Genomic DNA, 18,179 nt, shown 5'->3' with positions numbered 1-18,179 from the left:
ACTAACTCATCAACAGCCGCAGTCAGCACTTCAACCCTAATGCTGCATGAACCAGACCTTTCTTCCACTCAAAAAACATCTGGGTTTTTGGTTGTTGTTGTCAACAACTGATATGCAAAAGAGCAAAGATTTTAATAATGGGTGAATAGACTCATCTTTTATTTATCCAAGAAATTTATATTTAATTTACAGAAAATAAAATTTAACCCAAAGCCCCATTCACCCTCTCACAACATGAGTTCTTAACCAAAGCTTAAAATCTGTGGGAATAGAACATCTCAGTTATTAAACATAATTTAAAAATAAATAAATTTTTTAAAAAATCAGGGGAAATTTCCAAAGTGGGACCTGTAACATACCTGTAAATGCATGGTGTGGTATTTCATTGATAAACTTAGTCTCCCACATTCTGGCTTTAAATGCAACACATATGCTTTATCCAAACAACAGTGACAAAAATGAGCAGAGATTTTACTTGTATGCAGTTAGTTCGCACTTCTGCCAGACAAGTACAGTATGTCTCACATTGTTCCTTCCACACTATATACAGATTGAGCATGTCTTAAAAGTTAAAAAAGAACCACATATTAATGTTTATTTGAAAATACTTGCAAGTGTTAGCTTTTAAATACCCATTTTCCACAAATGTACATACAAATAAATTTACATGGCACTAAATTCAACAATTCATATGGCTGTTGAGGATTTTTCAGTACTGATGTCATATGACAGGCTTGAAGAGTGTGATGCGAAGAGAGGCTTTTCAAATCTACATTTTCCATTTTCTGCCTTTTCAATTTCCAGAGCACCTGTTAATATACACAGCTCATCTTTGGAAAAAGACACAATTACACATTCCAGAGCCAGGCCCGGGCTGCACCCAGTGCCTTTCCTCAATGGCTGCAGAATCAGAAAGATCGGATTATCTTAAGAACTTCCAGCTGAAATACCAGGCAGGTCACCTTACTACACAAACAAAGCAATACAGCTCCGGAAGTTTAAAAAAAGAGCTTCAGCGAAAATATAAGCCAGCCTATTCTGAAGTCGTGACAGGCTAGTGGCCTGATACAGGTCCCAGACCTTTCCCCCTGTCATTCCACACATTTTTGAAGATTAGTATAAGGCTTGGATATTACCTGGTTAAATCAGACTATCTCCCAGAAAAGAGCAAATGTTTTGAAGGTCTGGGAACCACTGATTTATAAGATTCAGGTTTAATGCAAAGGCAAATATGTTCCTGGTGTCGGTCATGCATCATTAAAAAATCAGAAGTGTGTAATGTAGAACACTGCCACATTCAGGGCTATTCTAAAACTGGCCCTCTGACAAGATATTAACCAGAAATCTTATTGGCAAGAAGCCGTGTAAATTTCACTCAGAAAGCAAATATTTAAACCTCAAATAGTACTACAAGCCCAAATTTCTAATAATGCCAAAGTAACAGGCAAAAACATGACTGACGGAGTGAAGATAATTTTTGATTTGCTTAGCAAACATTTTTATTAAAAAGCAACACTTTTGTCGAGATGTTTACTGAAGCAATCTGGGCAAGCATTGTAATTTATGATTAAAGCAATAGAGTCCGTCAGATTATGTGAACCTGCAACCATTGTGTCGGAAGTACTTTTTCAGTCACTATATCTAATGCCAAAAATCAAAACCAACAATTTTAGGTGTTCTGCTTTTTCCTATGTGAGGAAGTCCGTTAACTCTTCAACACACACACACACACACACACACACACACACACACACACACACACACACACACACACACACACACACACACTCATAGATACACCAATGTATACTCCACATAGTATAAATAATGAACCAGGAAGCGAGATCCTGTTCCCCAGTCTTCTTGTGCTTGCATTATTGCATCTGTCAGCTAATGGCCGCCAAATCATCCCTGCCACACCTCAACAAGCGTCTGTGGTGATGCAAAATGGCAAAAATATTTTAGAAATCCATCACTCTTATTCAATGACTCCAGTAGGAGTGGATGTGGGGCATGGCAGGGCAGCCACATAGCCAACTGTGTGGTTCTGAGGGCACCTCAGTCAGCATACTGCTGGTAGAAGGCTAGCTTGACCCTTTCGATGTGGTGGCATAACCTGACTGCCGGCCCCAGCTTCAGGTCCATGCACTCCTGCACAGTAGAGAGCGTCAGCAACAGCAGGGCCTGCCCGTCAATCTCCTGGAGACATATACAACCTTGGTCACCAATAGCGCAGAAGGAGATCAGGGTAGGGAAGGTCACATGTAGTCAGATATGGGTAGAGGGTCAGCTTATTTATGAGCATTAAATCAGTAAATAAGAACCAGTTAACTAAACGCTATTTTCAGTACCTGATCAAAGAAGATGCGTGCCAGTGGAGCACAGTCAGTAGTGCGGATGAAACGCACTACATCTGCCACACTCCATTCCAAGGGGCTGCTGTCCAAACACAGCTTCTGGGGACAGCCAGACACAAAGATTAACAGACACGTGAGGAGCTTTCATGATTTTCAAGAGAGACTAAGCCATCAGGACATTATGTGAAGCTCTGATGGATTTGAAGGACTTGGTACTAAAACTCCATATCCCACAATACTAGACCTGGAACTACATAAATATTATTAGGGTACAGCACATTTACAAATAAATGCACCTCAACTATACTACAGGTAAAGTGATGCACTACAGTAACCCCTTCACATATACAATGTTAGGAAGGTTAACTTTAATGGTATGAGACTGAAATTAGAAACTGTAAACTGGATGGAGGTCAATTGCAAAACTGTTGAAGAGGCATGGGAATTTTGCAAAAACACATTCTTGCAAGTGCAAGAAAACTTCATACCTGTTTCCAGCAAATCTAAATCTAGGAAACTACAACCAAGGTGGTTTACTAAGGAAATTAAGAATAAAGTCAGGAGGAAAAGGGCTCTCTTCCACAAATGGAAATTAAATAATGATTTCAAAATAAAGCAGGAGTATCTAAGTCTACAGGTTGAGTTAAAAAATAACATTAGATTTGCTAAGAGCAATGTGGAAAGCAAGACTGCATTGGAGGCTAAGGATGACATTAAAAGTTTCTTCCAATATTTTAACTCCAAAAGAGCTATAAATCATTAATTTGCAGGATTGTAAGGGCCTTATAATTGAAAATGAAATTGATATAGTAAATGTAAATGGTACAATACAGGGCTACAAGAATGATTCCTGGTGTTAGAGGAATGTCTTATGAGAGGTTAGCTGAACTGAATCTGTTCAGCAGTGACCAAAGGAGAATAAGGGTACAGAGGGTGCAGGTATATAAGATTCTAACAGGCCTGGATGCTGATCAGCCAAATGGCTACTTCAATATTAGTTTGAAATACTAGAACGCATGGCCATAGGTGGAAATTAACACTTTACAATTGATTTGAGGAAGCACTTCTTTACACAGAAGTGTAGAGTATGGAATAGTATTCCATGGAATAGTCTTGTGCTCCCTTAGTGTAGCACAAGCTAAAACCCTGGATTCCTTTAAATCAGAGCTAGATAAGATTTTAACAACTCTGAATTATTAGTTAAGTTCTCCCCAAACAAGCTTGATGGGCCGAATGGCCTCCTCTCATTTGTAAATTTCTTATGTTCTTACATGCACAGATTTTTACATTTGCGAGTTGGCCGTGAACTACTAACCCGGAATATTATGGGAGTTTGCTGTAAGATCGCGGAAACTTGAACATGACATCAAAATAATCAACACAGAAAATGATTTGGATCACACAGAATCATATAATATATAAATATTAGTGATATATGATATTTGTTAGTGTAAATGCATGCTAGTAGACTTGGCTTGAGTGTGCCTAACAATTTGTCTCAGCAAACAGCCTCGCTTGCGTATTATCTGTCTGGAGTATGGAATCTCGCATATCTCACAGTAACTTTTCAGTGTCGGTAATTTAGCATTTTTAATAATGGGTCCAAAATGTACTTTTCCCAGTGCAGTACAGTAGTAACTTTGTACATATATGAAGATAATTTAGATAGTTTGTATACTATATTAAAAGGTCTATATAGGAAATCATGCAAAGTTTACAGTACAGTACTATTTGTTTAGAAATTGGTAATAAATAGATTTTTTATGTTCATCCAGGCTATTATTCCCTGAAAATTATAGGTTGAAGTTAAGGGTGCCCAAGAATTCACAAATGTTCACATTCTGGGGATCTTTGAAATGTAACCCACATGAATGTGAAGGGGTTATTGTATAGGGGAAAGGGTCAACACCTTTGCAACAGAGGGCTGGTTCTCATCGTCGAGACAAGCCGGTGAGTGGGTCTTGCGACGACGGCGTTGGTGGGGGGGCGTCTCCACTGGAGTTGGCGACACGGGCTGGGATTTCCACTCTGACTGCTCAGAGTCATCCAGCAGCTCTGAACTGGAGTCTTCACTCAGGGAATCTTCCTCATCCAGGTCATCCTCATCTTCACCACTAGCCTGGGAGCAGAGTCCAACAGAATGCTTGAGTGTGGAGCTGTAAGCTATATCTGTGACACTGGTTCACGTGTGTGCTTGTACGACACCTGCGGAGAGCCACCCGGGGAAGTGTCAAGAGAAGCCGACGACCGTTTCTTCTTGTGAACGAAGCAGTGCTTCCTCTTCTTCCTCCGTCTCCCTGCTCTCTTCACTCCACCCTTCAGATTGGTTTGCCCCCCTGGTGGCCGCCCCACCTGCTTGCTTTTCTTACCATAGTAATGTGCTGCAGACACACATACACAGGAAGAGAAAATGCATGTGAGATTGAGATAAGGTATAACAGAAGACAGAAAGGTAACCTGCCTCGAGTCACTGACTGTATTTGGTCTTGGTGAGAACGGCGCAGTTTTCCGAGCAGCGCTCCAGAACCATGAGCGGTCCAAACAAATTGGGACAACACTCCAGCTTCATGCAGGTCCTCCGGCAGAACTCGGCCACTTGGTCTGCCATCCTCACCAGTTCCACTGTGGCCCGGTAGCTCTTGCCTCTGTACCTGGGAGACAGATCCATGAATCTCAGGTGAGATCAGAAACATGAATCTGAACCATTATCTTTTTTTTTTTTGGGGGGGGAGCAGGCATGTAAAAAATATTCAATCATGAAATACAGGTCCAAGAAATACAGATTCATTATACTAATTTATCTGTAACTTTTTTTTTACACCGTCTTACAGTATAGAAAATGGTTACCATTTATCTGTGCTCCCTGGGATTTGAACCCATGACCTTCACATTACTACTGCAATGCTCTAGTTGTTGGGCCACAGGAGCTGTACAGATACCAGACTTTCTTATTCACTTCAGAGGTTGAAGTCTATAAGAAGTCAGTCAAACCCAGAGAATCGCAACATTGTCTCACTTGGCCTTGAGCGTCTCTCGGTGCCCCTGCCATCGCATGTCCTCATTCAGCTGCAGCTCCCTCAGCACCCGGCTGGGCTTGTAGGCTGTGTTGATCAAAAGTGTCAGCACCTACGACCATTGCAAGAGAGGAAGGAGGGAATGATGGAGAGGGTGGCCCCAGAGATGCAGCGCCTGCGGACCGGCCCAGATTGGCCCAAGCATGCTCTCACCTCTTTCAGCACCAGGACACAGCTGCCGGGTCCCACGCACTGCGGCAGCTCGGCGATGCGGCCCTTATTCAGGTAAGGCCCAGAAAAGCACCGATGGTTAAAGTAGATCTTGGGGCAGCTGTACTTCCCGTTGTTCTGTCCCGCTGGGGCAGAGAAAAATACGGTAAGACGGAACAGCATACAGGCCTCTGCATGGACAGGCATACGGACGGCTTCCACACACCATACTCCGACTGGCTGCTGGCCTGATGCCTAGGTGCATTTGAAAGCGAGGCTTTGGGTGGATCCCTGCTGCGAAGGAGAGCAAAAACAACAGGTAAGGGGTGGGGGGGGGGGGGGGGGGGGGGGCAAAGCCACCAAAGCTACCGCAAACACCATAACTGGGCCTCATACTTACTGCTTCTCCGGTTGAACTACAGCCACTCTCCTCTGCTTCAGAACTGCTGAGAGAGAAAAATGTTTTGTAATGATTACAGCCTTCAGGACCATTTGGCCGAGAGTCCTCCGACCACACAAGGCGCACTTTCATTTCACTTATAGCTAAGATTGTCGTTTGCTGAAAAGCAGGCCCCCAACAGTAATTCTGACACAGTGCAGATAGTTTTTATCAGCTTGGCAGAAGTAACTGAAAAGAGAAGGTGAAACGTGAGGTACTGGAGTGGAAGATATTAGATCAGGAGGGGTTCTTCTGTTTCAGACACCCACCTTTGGGTTTGCGGGTGTGCTGGAGAGGGTACCCGTTGGTCTCACACCAGCTGACCGGGAAGATGTCCATGGAGTCGACATGGACGATCACCTCTGGAAGTGATTCCTTTAGCCCTGGAAAAAAAGACATTGAAATGTAACATCTGGTAAGTTCAGCTCCAGTGGTTCAGGCCACCTTGCCAGTTGTCTGTAAGGAGTATAGATATATAGATAGACAGGAAGGTTCAGCCACAGTAAAAGTAAAATAAAACATGGCTGAATTCCTTAGCTCCTCTGACAGCTTCTGTTTCCTGTCCTCCACGTGTATGATACAGGTACATCACTAAGAATCCCCATTTGGGCTCAAAACAAAAGCTGTCGATAAAGTCATCGTGTCATTAATGGCACTGCCTTATTATCTTTTCTTCAACTTCTGTTACCTGGAGTCTCAGTGAGAAATGGAGCATATATTTTTTGACTTCAAAAGTAGAATACTTTTGTTAAACTGATCTAAATAGTACACAGTAAGAACTGAATCACATTGAAGTATATGTGAAACGAATCGTAACACTGCTGAAATTGCTTAAAAGACAAAAGGTTTTTCCCCAGAATTAGACCACAGCCCTTTCATTTATTTGTATTCCCTGAATAAGCCTACCTTCCAGGTTCAGCCAGATGTATTGACCTCTGACCTTGGTGACGGTTGCCACATGGATGTGCTCAGGGGATAGAGGGTTCACAGCCTCCAGTTTCATTGATTCCCTGAAGCTATGAACCGATGACTCCTTAAATATGGAAACAGTCAAATGCCATATCAGCTGGGATGCATGTGCACAACATGCAAGTATTGTCCATCGTTCCTCAGGAGATACAGAAACCAATTACTTTAATAAAAAATAACTGGCATTAGACCTAATGGCAAACACAAGAACAATTCTGTGTTCCACTGGTCATAGATTTGTGACTGAGTCATTCCACCATCTACAACGTCACATTGGAGTTGGATAGCGAGTCAGTCTAACATTCAGTGTCTCCAGCTCACCACTGGGAAGCAGTGCTGGGGCGCGGCCTCTGTCCCACATTGTTTCAGGTAGTCAGCCCAGTCAAAGTCCTGGCCTTGGTACCCTACACAAAGACACACGTGGATTCAGCGGGCAGAGGTACGGCTGCAGTGAAAATGACCGAACGTGGATTCAGCAAGCAGTGGCACGGCTGCAGTGAAAATGACCGAACGCGGATTCAACGGGCAGAGGCACGGCTGCAGTGAAAATGACCAAACGTGGATTCAGCAAGCAGAGGCACGGCTGCAGTGAAAATGACTGAACGTGGATGCATGGCTACAAAGTAAATGACTAAACCATAGCTTCCTGCAAGGGGTAAAACTTCTCCATTTAATTCATTATGCTGCTGCACAAACTGTAATTAATTTAAATACCACAACTGATTTCCCTTTGAAGCAGGACTAATCAAGACCTCACAGCTATCTTCTCCTCAGCTCATATTTATGAACATAAGAAATTTACAAATAAGAGGGGGCCATTTGGCCCATTAAGTTTGTTGGGGGAGAATTCCACTATTAGCTATTAGAATTCAACTTAAGTATAAGTTATTAAAATCTTATCTAGCTCAGATTTAAAGGAATCCAAGGTTTTAGCTTGCAGTACACTAATAGGAAGATTATTCAATATATGCTAAGATTATACAATTCCTTGGTGAGACCTCACCTAGAATATTGTGTGCAGGTTTGGTCACCATATCTTAAAAAGGACATTGTGGCCTTAGAAAAGGTGCAGCGTAGGGCCACAAAAATGATTCCTGGTCTTAGAGGAATGTCATACGAGGAACGGTTACTTGAGCTAAATCTGTTCAGTCTCAAGCAAAGGAGACTGAGGGGGGACATGATCCAGGTTTATAAGATTCTAACAGGTTTGGATGCTGTTCAACCAAATAGTTACTTCAGCATTAGTTTAAATACACGAACTCGTGGCCATAGGTGGAAATTAGCAGGAGAACATTTCAAGCTGGATTTAAGGAAGCACTTCTTTACACAGCGTGTAGTCAGAGTATGGAATAGCCTTCCTGATAATGTAGTGCAAGCTGAATCCTTGAGTTCAGAGCTAGATAAGATTTTAATGACTCTGAGCTATTAGTTTAGTTCTCCCCAAGCGAGCTTGATGGGCCGAATGACCTCTTCTCGTTTGTATAGTTCTTATTGTTACTCTAACTACACACTGTGTAAAGAAGTGCTTTCTAAAATCAAGTTTAAAACGTTCTCCTGCTAATTTCTACCTATGGCCACAAGTTCTTGTATTTAAAGTAATATTGAAGTGACTATTTGGCTGAACAGCATCCAGACCTGCTAGAATCTTATATACCTGGATCATGTCCCCCCTTAATCTCCTCTGTTTGAGGCTGAACAGATTCTATGTCCTTTTTAAGGTGATGTGACCAAACCTGCACGTAATAGTCTTCAAACTATCTTTTTGTGTCTTTGTCTCAGTTACGCTGTCCACTGCTCACTCAATAACAGTGACAGTGCACCTGTAAGACGTTTGTCATGTGCAGCTATTTCTGAACCACCCTCTAAAACTCTCCAGCGGTGTCTGCTGGGGCAGAAGGGATGGGCCCTCTGAGCTTGATCCTTCACCTGGTGGGGGAGTTAGCTGGATGCCGTTCTTGAAACTCCACTGCACGGGCAGAATCCCCACACTGTCCCGGTGGCACAGGAAGGCTGGCCCTCCACCTCTCCCACTAGAATTCCCCCTCAGTTCATCCATCTCCACCAGGAAATACATGCTGGTAAACACCTGGAGAGAAGAGACAGGTGATGCTCTGCCCTCAATCATGCTGTCTGTCTCCTGCTATGTATCCACTAGTTCAGTTGTTGTGGAGCTTTTTTGTTCCTACTACTAAAACGTCAAGATGACTGTGAACATCTAGAAGACCTTCTGGCCAGTCTGCACTTGTGAGTATAGGAAACAAATGCAGACATGAGGTTACCTTGGTGACCGTGGCGGGGCGGATGTGGAAAGGAGCAATTGGATCTATAGCTTCTAGCTTCATCCCCTCAGTGAAGCAATGGGCCGAGGTGGGTATCTTATCCTGGATGCAAAGAAAGACCAGAAACGTAAGAAATTTATCACTAAACTAGATTCACACTTTACTTCCTCCAGGTCCTAATCATAATTAATGGAGTTTATAAAAGAACACCATAGGAATCTGAGCTGGTGGCACTAAGAAACAGGAAAAAGAAACATACCACATGATCACCAAAGACACAAGACAGCAACACCCACAAGGCAAACAAAGAGCAGGTCAAAATAAAGAGAGAGGAGGTTTTTTTATCCTATACTGATGATATTCTTACGGATGTTCGATTTGACAATATTGTACAACACGGTGCACATTCTATGAGTTGCAGTTATATAGCTCATACACGCATCTAAAGTTGTTTGTCAGTCAAATCCGTTTTGATACATTAATAAACCGGTAACAGCAAGCAGTAGGTATTACCTACTTCTTCCTCTCTTCCCTTTTGCGCACTTGTCTCAACACGCAATGCACAACATGCAACACATTCCCTATTTGGCAACATAGTGGTATGGATGATATGGAAGATTTGGTTCATAAAAAGAATTCAGCATAAGTAATATTTTTTCTTTTAGGGTTAAAACCTTATAGGACTATTTTTCATTTTTGTTTTTTAATAGGGGAATTCAGGGTTCAGTTTTAGGACCACTATTGGTCCTAATTTACATTAATGATATTGACACCAATACATACAGTAAACTGGTTAATTTTGCATACGACACCAAGGTGGGTGGTGTAGCAGATACTGATCTAGCAGCAGAGAGGCTACAATGGGATCAGAATGTTGGGTTACATCTCTAGGTGTGTGGAGTTTAAATGAGGTGATGCTACGACTATATAATTCCTTGGTAAGACCCCACCTAGAATATTGTGTGCAGGTTTGGTCAACACACCTTAAGAAGAACATTGCTGGCTTGGAAAGGGTGCAACGTAGGGCTACGAGAATGATTTCTGGACTTGGAGGAGAATGTTGTATGAGGAGAGGTTAGCCAAGTTGAATCTGTTTAGCCTCGAGCAAAGGAGATTAAGGAGGGACATGATCCAAGTGTATAAGATTCTAACAGGTCTGGATGCTGTTCAGGCAAATGGCTATTTCAATATTAGCTTAAATACTAGAACTTGTGGACATAAGTGGAAATTAGCGGTAGAACATTTTAAAATTAATTTGAGGAAGCACTTCTTTACACAGCGTGTAGTTAGAGTATGGAATAGTCTTCCTGGTAGCATAGTGCAAGCTAAAACCATGGGTTCCTTTAAATCAGAGCTACATAAGACTTTAATAACTCTGAGCTATTAGGCAAGTTCTCCCCAAACGAGCTTGATGGGCCGAATGGCCTCCTCTCGTTTGTAAAATTTCTTTTGTTCTAATTTGGTTGTACTCTTCAGTGAATTGAAAAATATTCTTAAAAACCAACATGAAAAAGAATTGCGATTAGATCCTGGATAATAAAAAATTGTGATGATGTTTTTGCCATCCGCCCACCCCTAGGTATTCTCAGCCAGTATCTGTTAAATCACTATATACCTTACAACATTGAATTTTGTTCTTATAGCTGAGCACACCCAAGTCTCTGTTACCCATAAATCTTAGCTTATATGAAAAGACACACTCTGGGAGTTGGTGTAATTTCATGCATAAATGAGCAGAAATGTGACCAGACAGTTGGATCCGGCTCTAAAAAGAACTGGTCAGGTCGACATAGCACGGCTGCCAAGGGCACAAACCTTGAGCTTCAGCCCCTCAGCCACCGTTCCATCATGCTTCTGGTTGCTGATTTGCTGCTGAACTTCATCCCACTTTGCATCTCTCTGAACGTCTCGGATAACTGCAATACAGAAGAATAAGCTGAACAGGCAGTGTGCTGGGGGTAGAAGAGGGTACACTGGGCATTCGCTATACACTGTAAAGACACACCGTCTGCTAAGCTCACACATGTTTGGAATAAACAAACTCACATGTAAACAAAAGGCAGTAAATGCCCAGATACGTGGCGTAAACACAAACAATTTACAAATGCACTGTATACATGTACACACCCTTCAATGGCATAAAATTACATATAAAAAAAATTATTAAGCAGACAAACAACTTATAGGGTACTATTTAAATTGTTACTGAAAAGCACATTTCCATTTTCTACACCCATACAGAAATATAAAAATCTCTACTGAGATTGTGTGGGTGAGATTTTTCTATTCTGTACCTAATGTGTTCTTTATTTCTATTACAAACATCCTTCATTTTTACATAATTCAAATATTAGCATCATTCATGTCATGCACTGCCTACTTTCAAAAATGTGTATAAATACGATCATTGTTGCACCACCAATGTGGCTTCAAAAAAAGTATTTATTTCCTTATATTCTGACTGTAGTGTAATACCGACACTGACCAGCAGGGGGAATGAGGACGCAGCCATGTTCTTTGGCCCAGCCAGGTGGGTGCAGCAGCGGGTGCAGATAAAAGAGCCAGATCTTGCCATGTGTGGGGGCCATCTCCTCGGTACCGGCGTAACGGAGGCACAGCCTCCCCCCCACATTGTCCTCAATGGTAGCTCCCCAGGCAGCAGCGGTATCAGCTGGGTCCTGCAGCTCCACACTGGCCCCCGGTGCCAGCAGATCCAGTGGGTTCTTCCCACGGTGAGGCTGTCAGGAACAGAGAACATACGGATGTGCAAGTTTGCTTTATCCTTTCATTCCATAACTTACTAGTGGTTGTCTGGGAAAGCCTTTGTTTAACTTAATGGATCCTTACTTGGCAAAATGCTTTGACCCTAAACTCAAAGTCTGTCACGAGTATTATTCTTTTAATCAATGCAAATATTCATCTGACATACCACCCCCAAAACAAAGCAGAACATCTCTCAGACCCAGCTGTATAAAAGCCTGTCTTTCCCATCAGTTCAGCCGTCCAATACCTTCGCCAGTGCCATATACCGCTCAACCTGTCTAGTCCGCATCATTACCCAACAATCCCACAGGGCACCCATCCAGAGCTCACCCCATCCAGCAGGTTGGCTGGCACGCTGCAGGCCTCTGACAGCACATTTTCCAGAAGAGTTTCCCAGTGCTCATGTTTCTCTCGGATGCCTGAGGGTAACAGGATAAAAGAAAAAGCAACCAGAGCACTATAAGCAATGAGGAAATGATACTGGAAATCACAAAAAGCCTCCCTTTCTCTCTCTCACCCTCTGGAGGCTTCATAAGCTGGCCCTGCTGCCGGCTCCAGCCAATGGGATGCAGGTCTGCAGTCATGATGTCACACCAGAAGTCGGCTCTGCGGTCATCATGGAAGCCCTCGTAGCGCAATAGCAGCAGCTGGCCACAGGTGGTAATGATAGTGGCCACCCAGTAGGTGTCAGGTGAGTCACGCAGGGGCACCTCCAGCTTCATGCCAGGGCTGAGTCCAGTCTGCAAGCCCAGGTCCACCTGTGGGTGGGCGGGGCACATTACTCCTATAGAAAAGTCAGGTGGTGCCAGTACTGCTGCGTGAACAACCCCCCACCCCAACATTTTTCTGTTTATCTGGAATTATGGTCTGCAGGAAACAAAAAATCCATTCTACTATGTACACACTGGGGCATCGTGAAGGGGGGGAAACTTGGGATCATTCCTAGAGCTCCTGGGTGACAGGGGCCCTGAAAAATACAGAATATAGTCTCATCTAGGTTGGGGACCAAAAGCTGTATTATCACCGCCCATGTGTACAAAGGACAAATTAAAACAAAAAATAAAAACATTCATCAGCAAGTAAAGTGTGTGACAGTTTGTCAGACTCACGTGTTTGAAGGCAGAGTGGGGCACAGCAGAAGCTCCCTGCTCCTCGAGGTACTCCTCCCAGTTGAAGTCGGAGTCTTCCTGCCCCGAAGCCCCCTCTGAAACATACTTGCATGTTATCCATGTAACAGTCCTCTGAATCACTCCTTATGCATTAACGTTTCACACTGGAACTCCTTCCATTTCATTTGCTTCATTTGAAACATAAAAACAGAAGTCATCTCACCAGCCTCCAGAAGACCGCAATGCATGATGGATAACCAGCAGGAACCCTGAAATCCTTCTTCTGCTCCACAGCCCACCTGCAGTAAAGTGCGGAGTAAACATGAGATCGATGACAAACTACCACAGACTTGCCTCTCCCACCTTTTTTTAAGCGTGAAACTGTCCTCTATTCTTCATTGGCCTGCCCCTCTCTCCCAGTGGCTGTATTTTGTTGTTCTTTGTTCGAGGACAAATTATGGACACCCCAGATCTGGGCATCAATGGATTCTCTCTCACTGGAGAGGTTACATATGTCTCATTGTTCACTAGCAGCTTTGTATTTGGCCGGGTGAGAAATGAACACTGCTTTTAAAGGGGAGACTCATCTTAAAGGTATAGGAATACTGGCAACCTTCAGGCATCTGAATTACTCCAGTAAAAATATCCAGCGGTATTAAAGGTTGGGTAGAACTGTCAGCTCAGCAAAAGCTGAAATGACTCAAGTGCCTCCCACCCAAAACCTGGCTGGTGGCCCTGCCCCAGCCCACTACCAAGGAAATACGTATATATCTGTGTGACAAAAATGACACACCTTAAGGAAAGTTTGACAGTGGAGAGTGGAAACCCAACAACTGGCGCCACTGACAAACGCCCCCTGAGCTGAGAGCCATCTCACTGTTTTAGCATGCTCTCAAAAACCTTCTCCACCTTAATTTTTTCAAGTGCAAAACCAAGAAAACTTCCAAACTCTCTCAAAGCCAGAATCACACTCTCCCATAAAGATTTGCCTTGCACACAGATTTAGCAAATACACTGACAAACACACGTGCCATTACAGGGGCATGTCAATCCTGCTTTGTCTACATCCAGAACCTAAGAGCTGTTTGAAATGTCCCCAAGTTAAAAATTTACGTTTGGAAGGAAGGATGAAAAAGAAGATGGCTGAATACACTTTAAAAAGAGGAGAGATTATGATCATGACTTTGTGGTGGAACCTGGGTATTGAATTTGAATGTGGAAGACCTAGATCCAATAAAATTAGACAAAAGACAGCCCAACCCACGCCCCAGGATAAAGCATATTTATAAAAACTGAAACTCACTCAAAAAAGACTTAAGCAGGTTAAACACCCCACATGGACACACCTATACCCAAAGCGGAGAACAATTCATCAGCTGACGGTTTACACTGGAACCCAGTCTGATCCTAAGGGGAATCGGCCAAACAGCAGCATGAAAACCACATCAAATCCAGCACAAAATCACTACAAAAGCAGCAGTTATGTGTGACTTCATGAGAACATTCCACTGACTTTCACAATCTAAATCATTATTTAAAAACACTGAAAACATGAAGCCCTCAAGGTGTGAGCAACCTGATGAAAACATCAAACCCTGCTACTGATCCAGCGAAAGGGAAAGGAGGACAGACTAGGCCAAATGTCTCTGAATCCTCAAAATAACCAAAAGGGGAAAGACATTCATTCATAAGTATACCTCAAAGTAGTGGGAGGTGGTCATGCGATGCAGGAGAACAGTAGATAAGAAGATTAAGGATACACAGTATCCAAGTCCTACACACAACACAGGTGACACATGCATTTGGAGTGACCAAAGTTACTGAAGATAGACTAGAGCTCCAAATTCAAACTGCAGTATGAGTACCAAAGTGTGACGCACCGGCTCATCAGCAGCCCGCAGTCCATCAATAAATACACAGGAAGCTCTGTTTGTGACTGCAGACAACAGGTGAGAGGGACTTGCCTTTTTCCTTACAAGCAATCCACTGGTCAACTACACAGAGGAGAAGTTCCTGTAAGCCCCAGGACATTCCACGGCAGAAACGACATCCCAGCCGTAAACCTCTTCCACGACAAAAATTCAGCAACAGGAAGTGGAATGACTTCCCCCCCAAATAACAGAGGCTACACTTAGTCTTACACAGCACATATACACATCAGGTCGGGGAGTACAGGAAGACATGAAAAAGACTGAACCAACCAATTCCTCAAACGTTACTGACGTTTAGAATGAGCCATATAAACAAAAAATCTAAACATCCAGGAAATGTTAACTTTTCATTTAAGCACATGAACAGTCCAGTGACTGAACTGAATGACTGTTGATTGAATAAGAATATTCAATAAGCTCTGAGACTGCATATAGCAGAAATACCCGACCTCTAAGTCACTTACATTTGAGCCCCTAAGACCATAATAAAATCATTAACAAATAACAGACATGCGGTGTAGTGTTAAAACTACACAAAATCAGCTAAATGTTTATTTGACCTACTTAATACTTCCTTGTATTACTTAGCCAATTATAATCCATAAAACTATTGCAGCAATATCAGTGTGTTTCCACTCATCCAATACAGAATTCAAGTGAGCTAACAGCTTAGCCCAGAATGCAGAGGGCATGAGTCAGAGGGCATCCTGGATAGGATGCCAGTCTACTGTGGGGCATGGATACCATGGGAGATTAAGAGGGCCCAGCACTTGACAGGAACCTTTGAAATATGTAAATTGGGGTGGGGGGCTGATGTTTTGTCTAAGGGCACAACATTTCTGCATAGTATAGGCACATGCACAGACAATCATATAAATCACACATAACTGCCAATTTAGAGATACCGTTTCAACTAACCGCATTTTTTGAACTAAAGGAAAAAACCTGTGCAACTGCAGGACAAATTTGCAAACTCCATACACACAGAGCAAAGGTGGGATTCAAACCCCCAACCATGGAGGCATGCAGCTCAATTCAGAGTAATTTAAATATTCAAAAAAGGAGCCAATAAAGTGATTAAAAGAGGGGGATGGGCATGACCCACAACCCCAGTTTCCATACTTAAGCCCAAACACCCAGCTGCCTGGACATGTGCAGCCTGTAGACCACACTCACATACTAACCTCACGGAGCTCAACTGAACTATTGTATTTACTGTAATTTTGGAGGGGTCGAGAAGAAAACTACCAACGCAAAAAGATTTCAAAAAACGATGACCTTGACTGTAGATTGGCGGGGGAAGTACCGTATCTTTCGGGTTAAACTCCACAGTACGACGCGGCACATCGCTATTATCTGTTTATCCGTGTCTGAACTACTTCCGTGTCCACTCGAATTACTCATTGAAATGTTAGTGGAAAAAAATGTTTTGCGCTATATTGGAATACTCAGCACTTCATTCGATTGTCAACTTAGTTCATGACAACTTAAAATGTTTGGTCGTCAACACACAATGACAAACTGCAATTCAGAAACCTAAACACATTCGCAAGCCATTCAGAGCGAACCGCGGCTTGGGTGCGCAGTAAAATTTCGTGTTCGGAGAGACATGGACTTCAGGTTGGAACAGTTTCCTATGACTGACGATAACGCAGCATTTATTTACGGCCAGTTTATTCCAATCGGTACTATGACGTAGACAACCTCAACTTTAATGCAATAACGATTTCCAAAAGCAATACGGAGAGAAAACGGAGGTTTTAATTTCAACTACCTTTTCTCTAGTCAAACTGCTAAGATGAGTGTACGATGAGCAATGTGTCGGGCAGCCTGGATGCGATGCGCTTTGCCCCTCTAAGTTACCGAAACGCAGGAGCGCTTAGACCCAACTGAGCCCTAACCAGCATCTTTGGCAGAGGGAAAAAAGACGTATACGCAGCCCACAGCAATTCGATTATATTAATTCGTTAGGACATCTTTAGCTCTACCTAAGAGATTAATTACAAGCGTGAATCTCACCTGATCAGAGTTTTATAAAGTTGATTTTAGATGCTGCACCTCCGTCCGACTGGTCGGTCATAACCTCATTCCAATATGGCACAGGATCCTACTGCGCATGCGCAGCCGCCTAAACGTACGGTCACTTTTTACCGGGTTTTCAAGAAACATGTGAAATTATTTGCTTTTTCATATAATAGCTGGACTTTCCACTTTTATTTGTGTACAAATATAGCCAATAAGGCAGTATTTTGCTTAAGATACATAATTTAAGGGAGTAAAAAAAATATCGCATTTCTTTGTGTGGTGCCTTGCGAGGCGAAGGCGGACCTTATTCGTTATGTACTTTATTCCGCTTTATTTAGAGACTCATTCCGATACCCTGAATATCGATAAAATAATATCTTTAAGTAATATAAAACAACAACCACGGCGTCTCACTTCATTGTTATAATTAACGGTTATAGTTATGATTAAGGCTCAGAAATTACAGGCAGTGACAGTCTATAGAATATGTTCAATATTAGCCTATTATCAATTTACAGTCTTGTCCATAACGGCGAACAAGAAGTTAGACGTGAAACTTAACCGTTGTGTACGTTTTCTCTATTATGAACCTGAAAACTGTCAGATACCGATAAAGCGACTGGGGCTCGAAAACAGCTCTCGGTGAATGTATTCGTGTCCGGCACACAGGTTCAGCATATTCTGGCACAGTTTCAGTAATAGGCTACATAATAGGTTTGCGTTGTTCACACGTATTCCATAAATACGAATTAAATTATACTTATAGTCTGACTTAAGGAAACCAAATGGCATGTTGCCATTTAAATGTAATTATTACAAGTAATATAAAAGCAAAATGTTCATATTAAGTGTAGCGACAAACACCTTTTATTACAGAGAATAAAATCCGATGTTTTTATGTATTACTGTAGATGAACACGCGTTACTCCCTATCAGTATTGTCTGCTTATCATTTTTCTTTTACGCCTTAGATAAATACACCGTATCCTAAACGTTCCTAGATTACAGTAAACGTAAATTGAAATTGGGTTTTAAAAAAAATTAAACAAAAGGACACATTGCTAATATGAATCATGTATCATT

The 18,179-nt window shown here is 42.5% G+C and overlaps 1 protein-coding gene across 5 annotated transcripts; it reads right to left on the bottom strand.

Annotated features, from left to right (window-relative positions):
• Positions 1–569: 569 nt before the first annotated feature.
• On the bottom strand, positions 570–17,219 carry LOC125747346 (scm-like with four MBT domains protein 1). 5 transcript variants are annotated; one of them, XM_049022515.1, is made up of 21 exons: positions 17,091–17,219; positions 13,364–13,439; positions 13,141–13,235; positions 12,549–12,789; positions 12,362–12,450; positions 11,754–12,006; positions 11,084–11,184; positions 9,269–9,370; positions 8,916–9,075; positions 7,311–7,393; positions 6,927–7,053; positions 6,290–6,403; positions 5,982–6,027; positions 5,808–5,875; positions 5,585–5,727; positions 5,374–5,483; positions 4,833–5,008; positions 4,563–4,738; positions 4,267–4,476; positions 2,352–2,453; positions 570–2,199 (listed from the first exon to the last, which is right to left on the bottom strand). In XM_049022515.1, the coding sequence occupies exons 2-21, from the start codon at positions 13,386–13,388 to the stop codon at positions 2,059–2,061; spliced, it is 2,562 nt and encodes an 853-aa protein (XP_048878472.1). In that variant the 5' UTR covers positions 13,389–13,439; positions 17,091–17,219; the 3' UTR covers positions 570–2,058. The 5 variants fall into 5 exon arrangements, with proteins under 5 accessions (XP_048878472.1, XP_048878474.1, XP_048878473.1 ...); XM_049022517.1 differs by having other exon boundaries at positions 2,352–2,456; positions 5,808–5,872; positions 5,982–6,024; positions 17,091–17,218; XM_049022516.1 differs by having other exon boundaries at positions 2,352–2,456; positions 5,808–5,872; positions 17,091–17,217.
• Positions 17,220–18,179: the final 960 nt, after the last annotated feature.

The sequence above is a fragment of the Brienomyrus brachyistius genome, chromosome 8 (assembly GCF_023856365.1).
Source record: "Brienomyrus brachyistius isolate T26 chromosome 8, BBRACH_0.4, whole genome shotgun sequence".
NCBI classification, from domain to species: Eukaryota; Metazoa; Chordata; class Actinopteri; order Osteoglossiformes; family Mormyridae; genus Brienomyrus; species Brienomyrus brachyistius.
The sequence above is the reverse complement of the archived record's forward strand: the minus strand, read 5'-3'. Positions and strand labels throughout refer to the sequence as shown.

What these genes read in the sequence shown, in the direction of transcription:
- LOC125747346 (XM_049022513.1), bottom strand. Translation starts at nt 13,388, where the DNA reads ATGCATTGCGGTCTTCTGGAGGCTG. An exon ending in GTAGTTCAACCGGAGAAGCA is followed by an intron (nt 5,876 to 5,981) that starts GTAAGTATGAGG and finishes TCTCCTTCGCAG; the next exon opens with CAGGGATCCACCCAAAGCCT. An exon ending in GTGTCCTGGTGCTGAAAGAG is followed by an intron (nt 5,484 to 5,584) that starts GTGAGAGCATGC and finishes CAATGGTCGTAG; the next exon opens with GTGCTGACACTTTTGATCAA.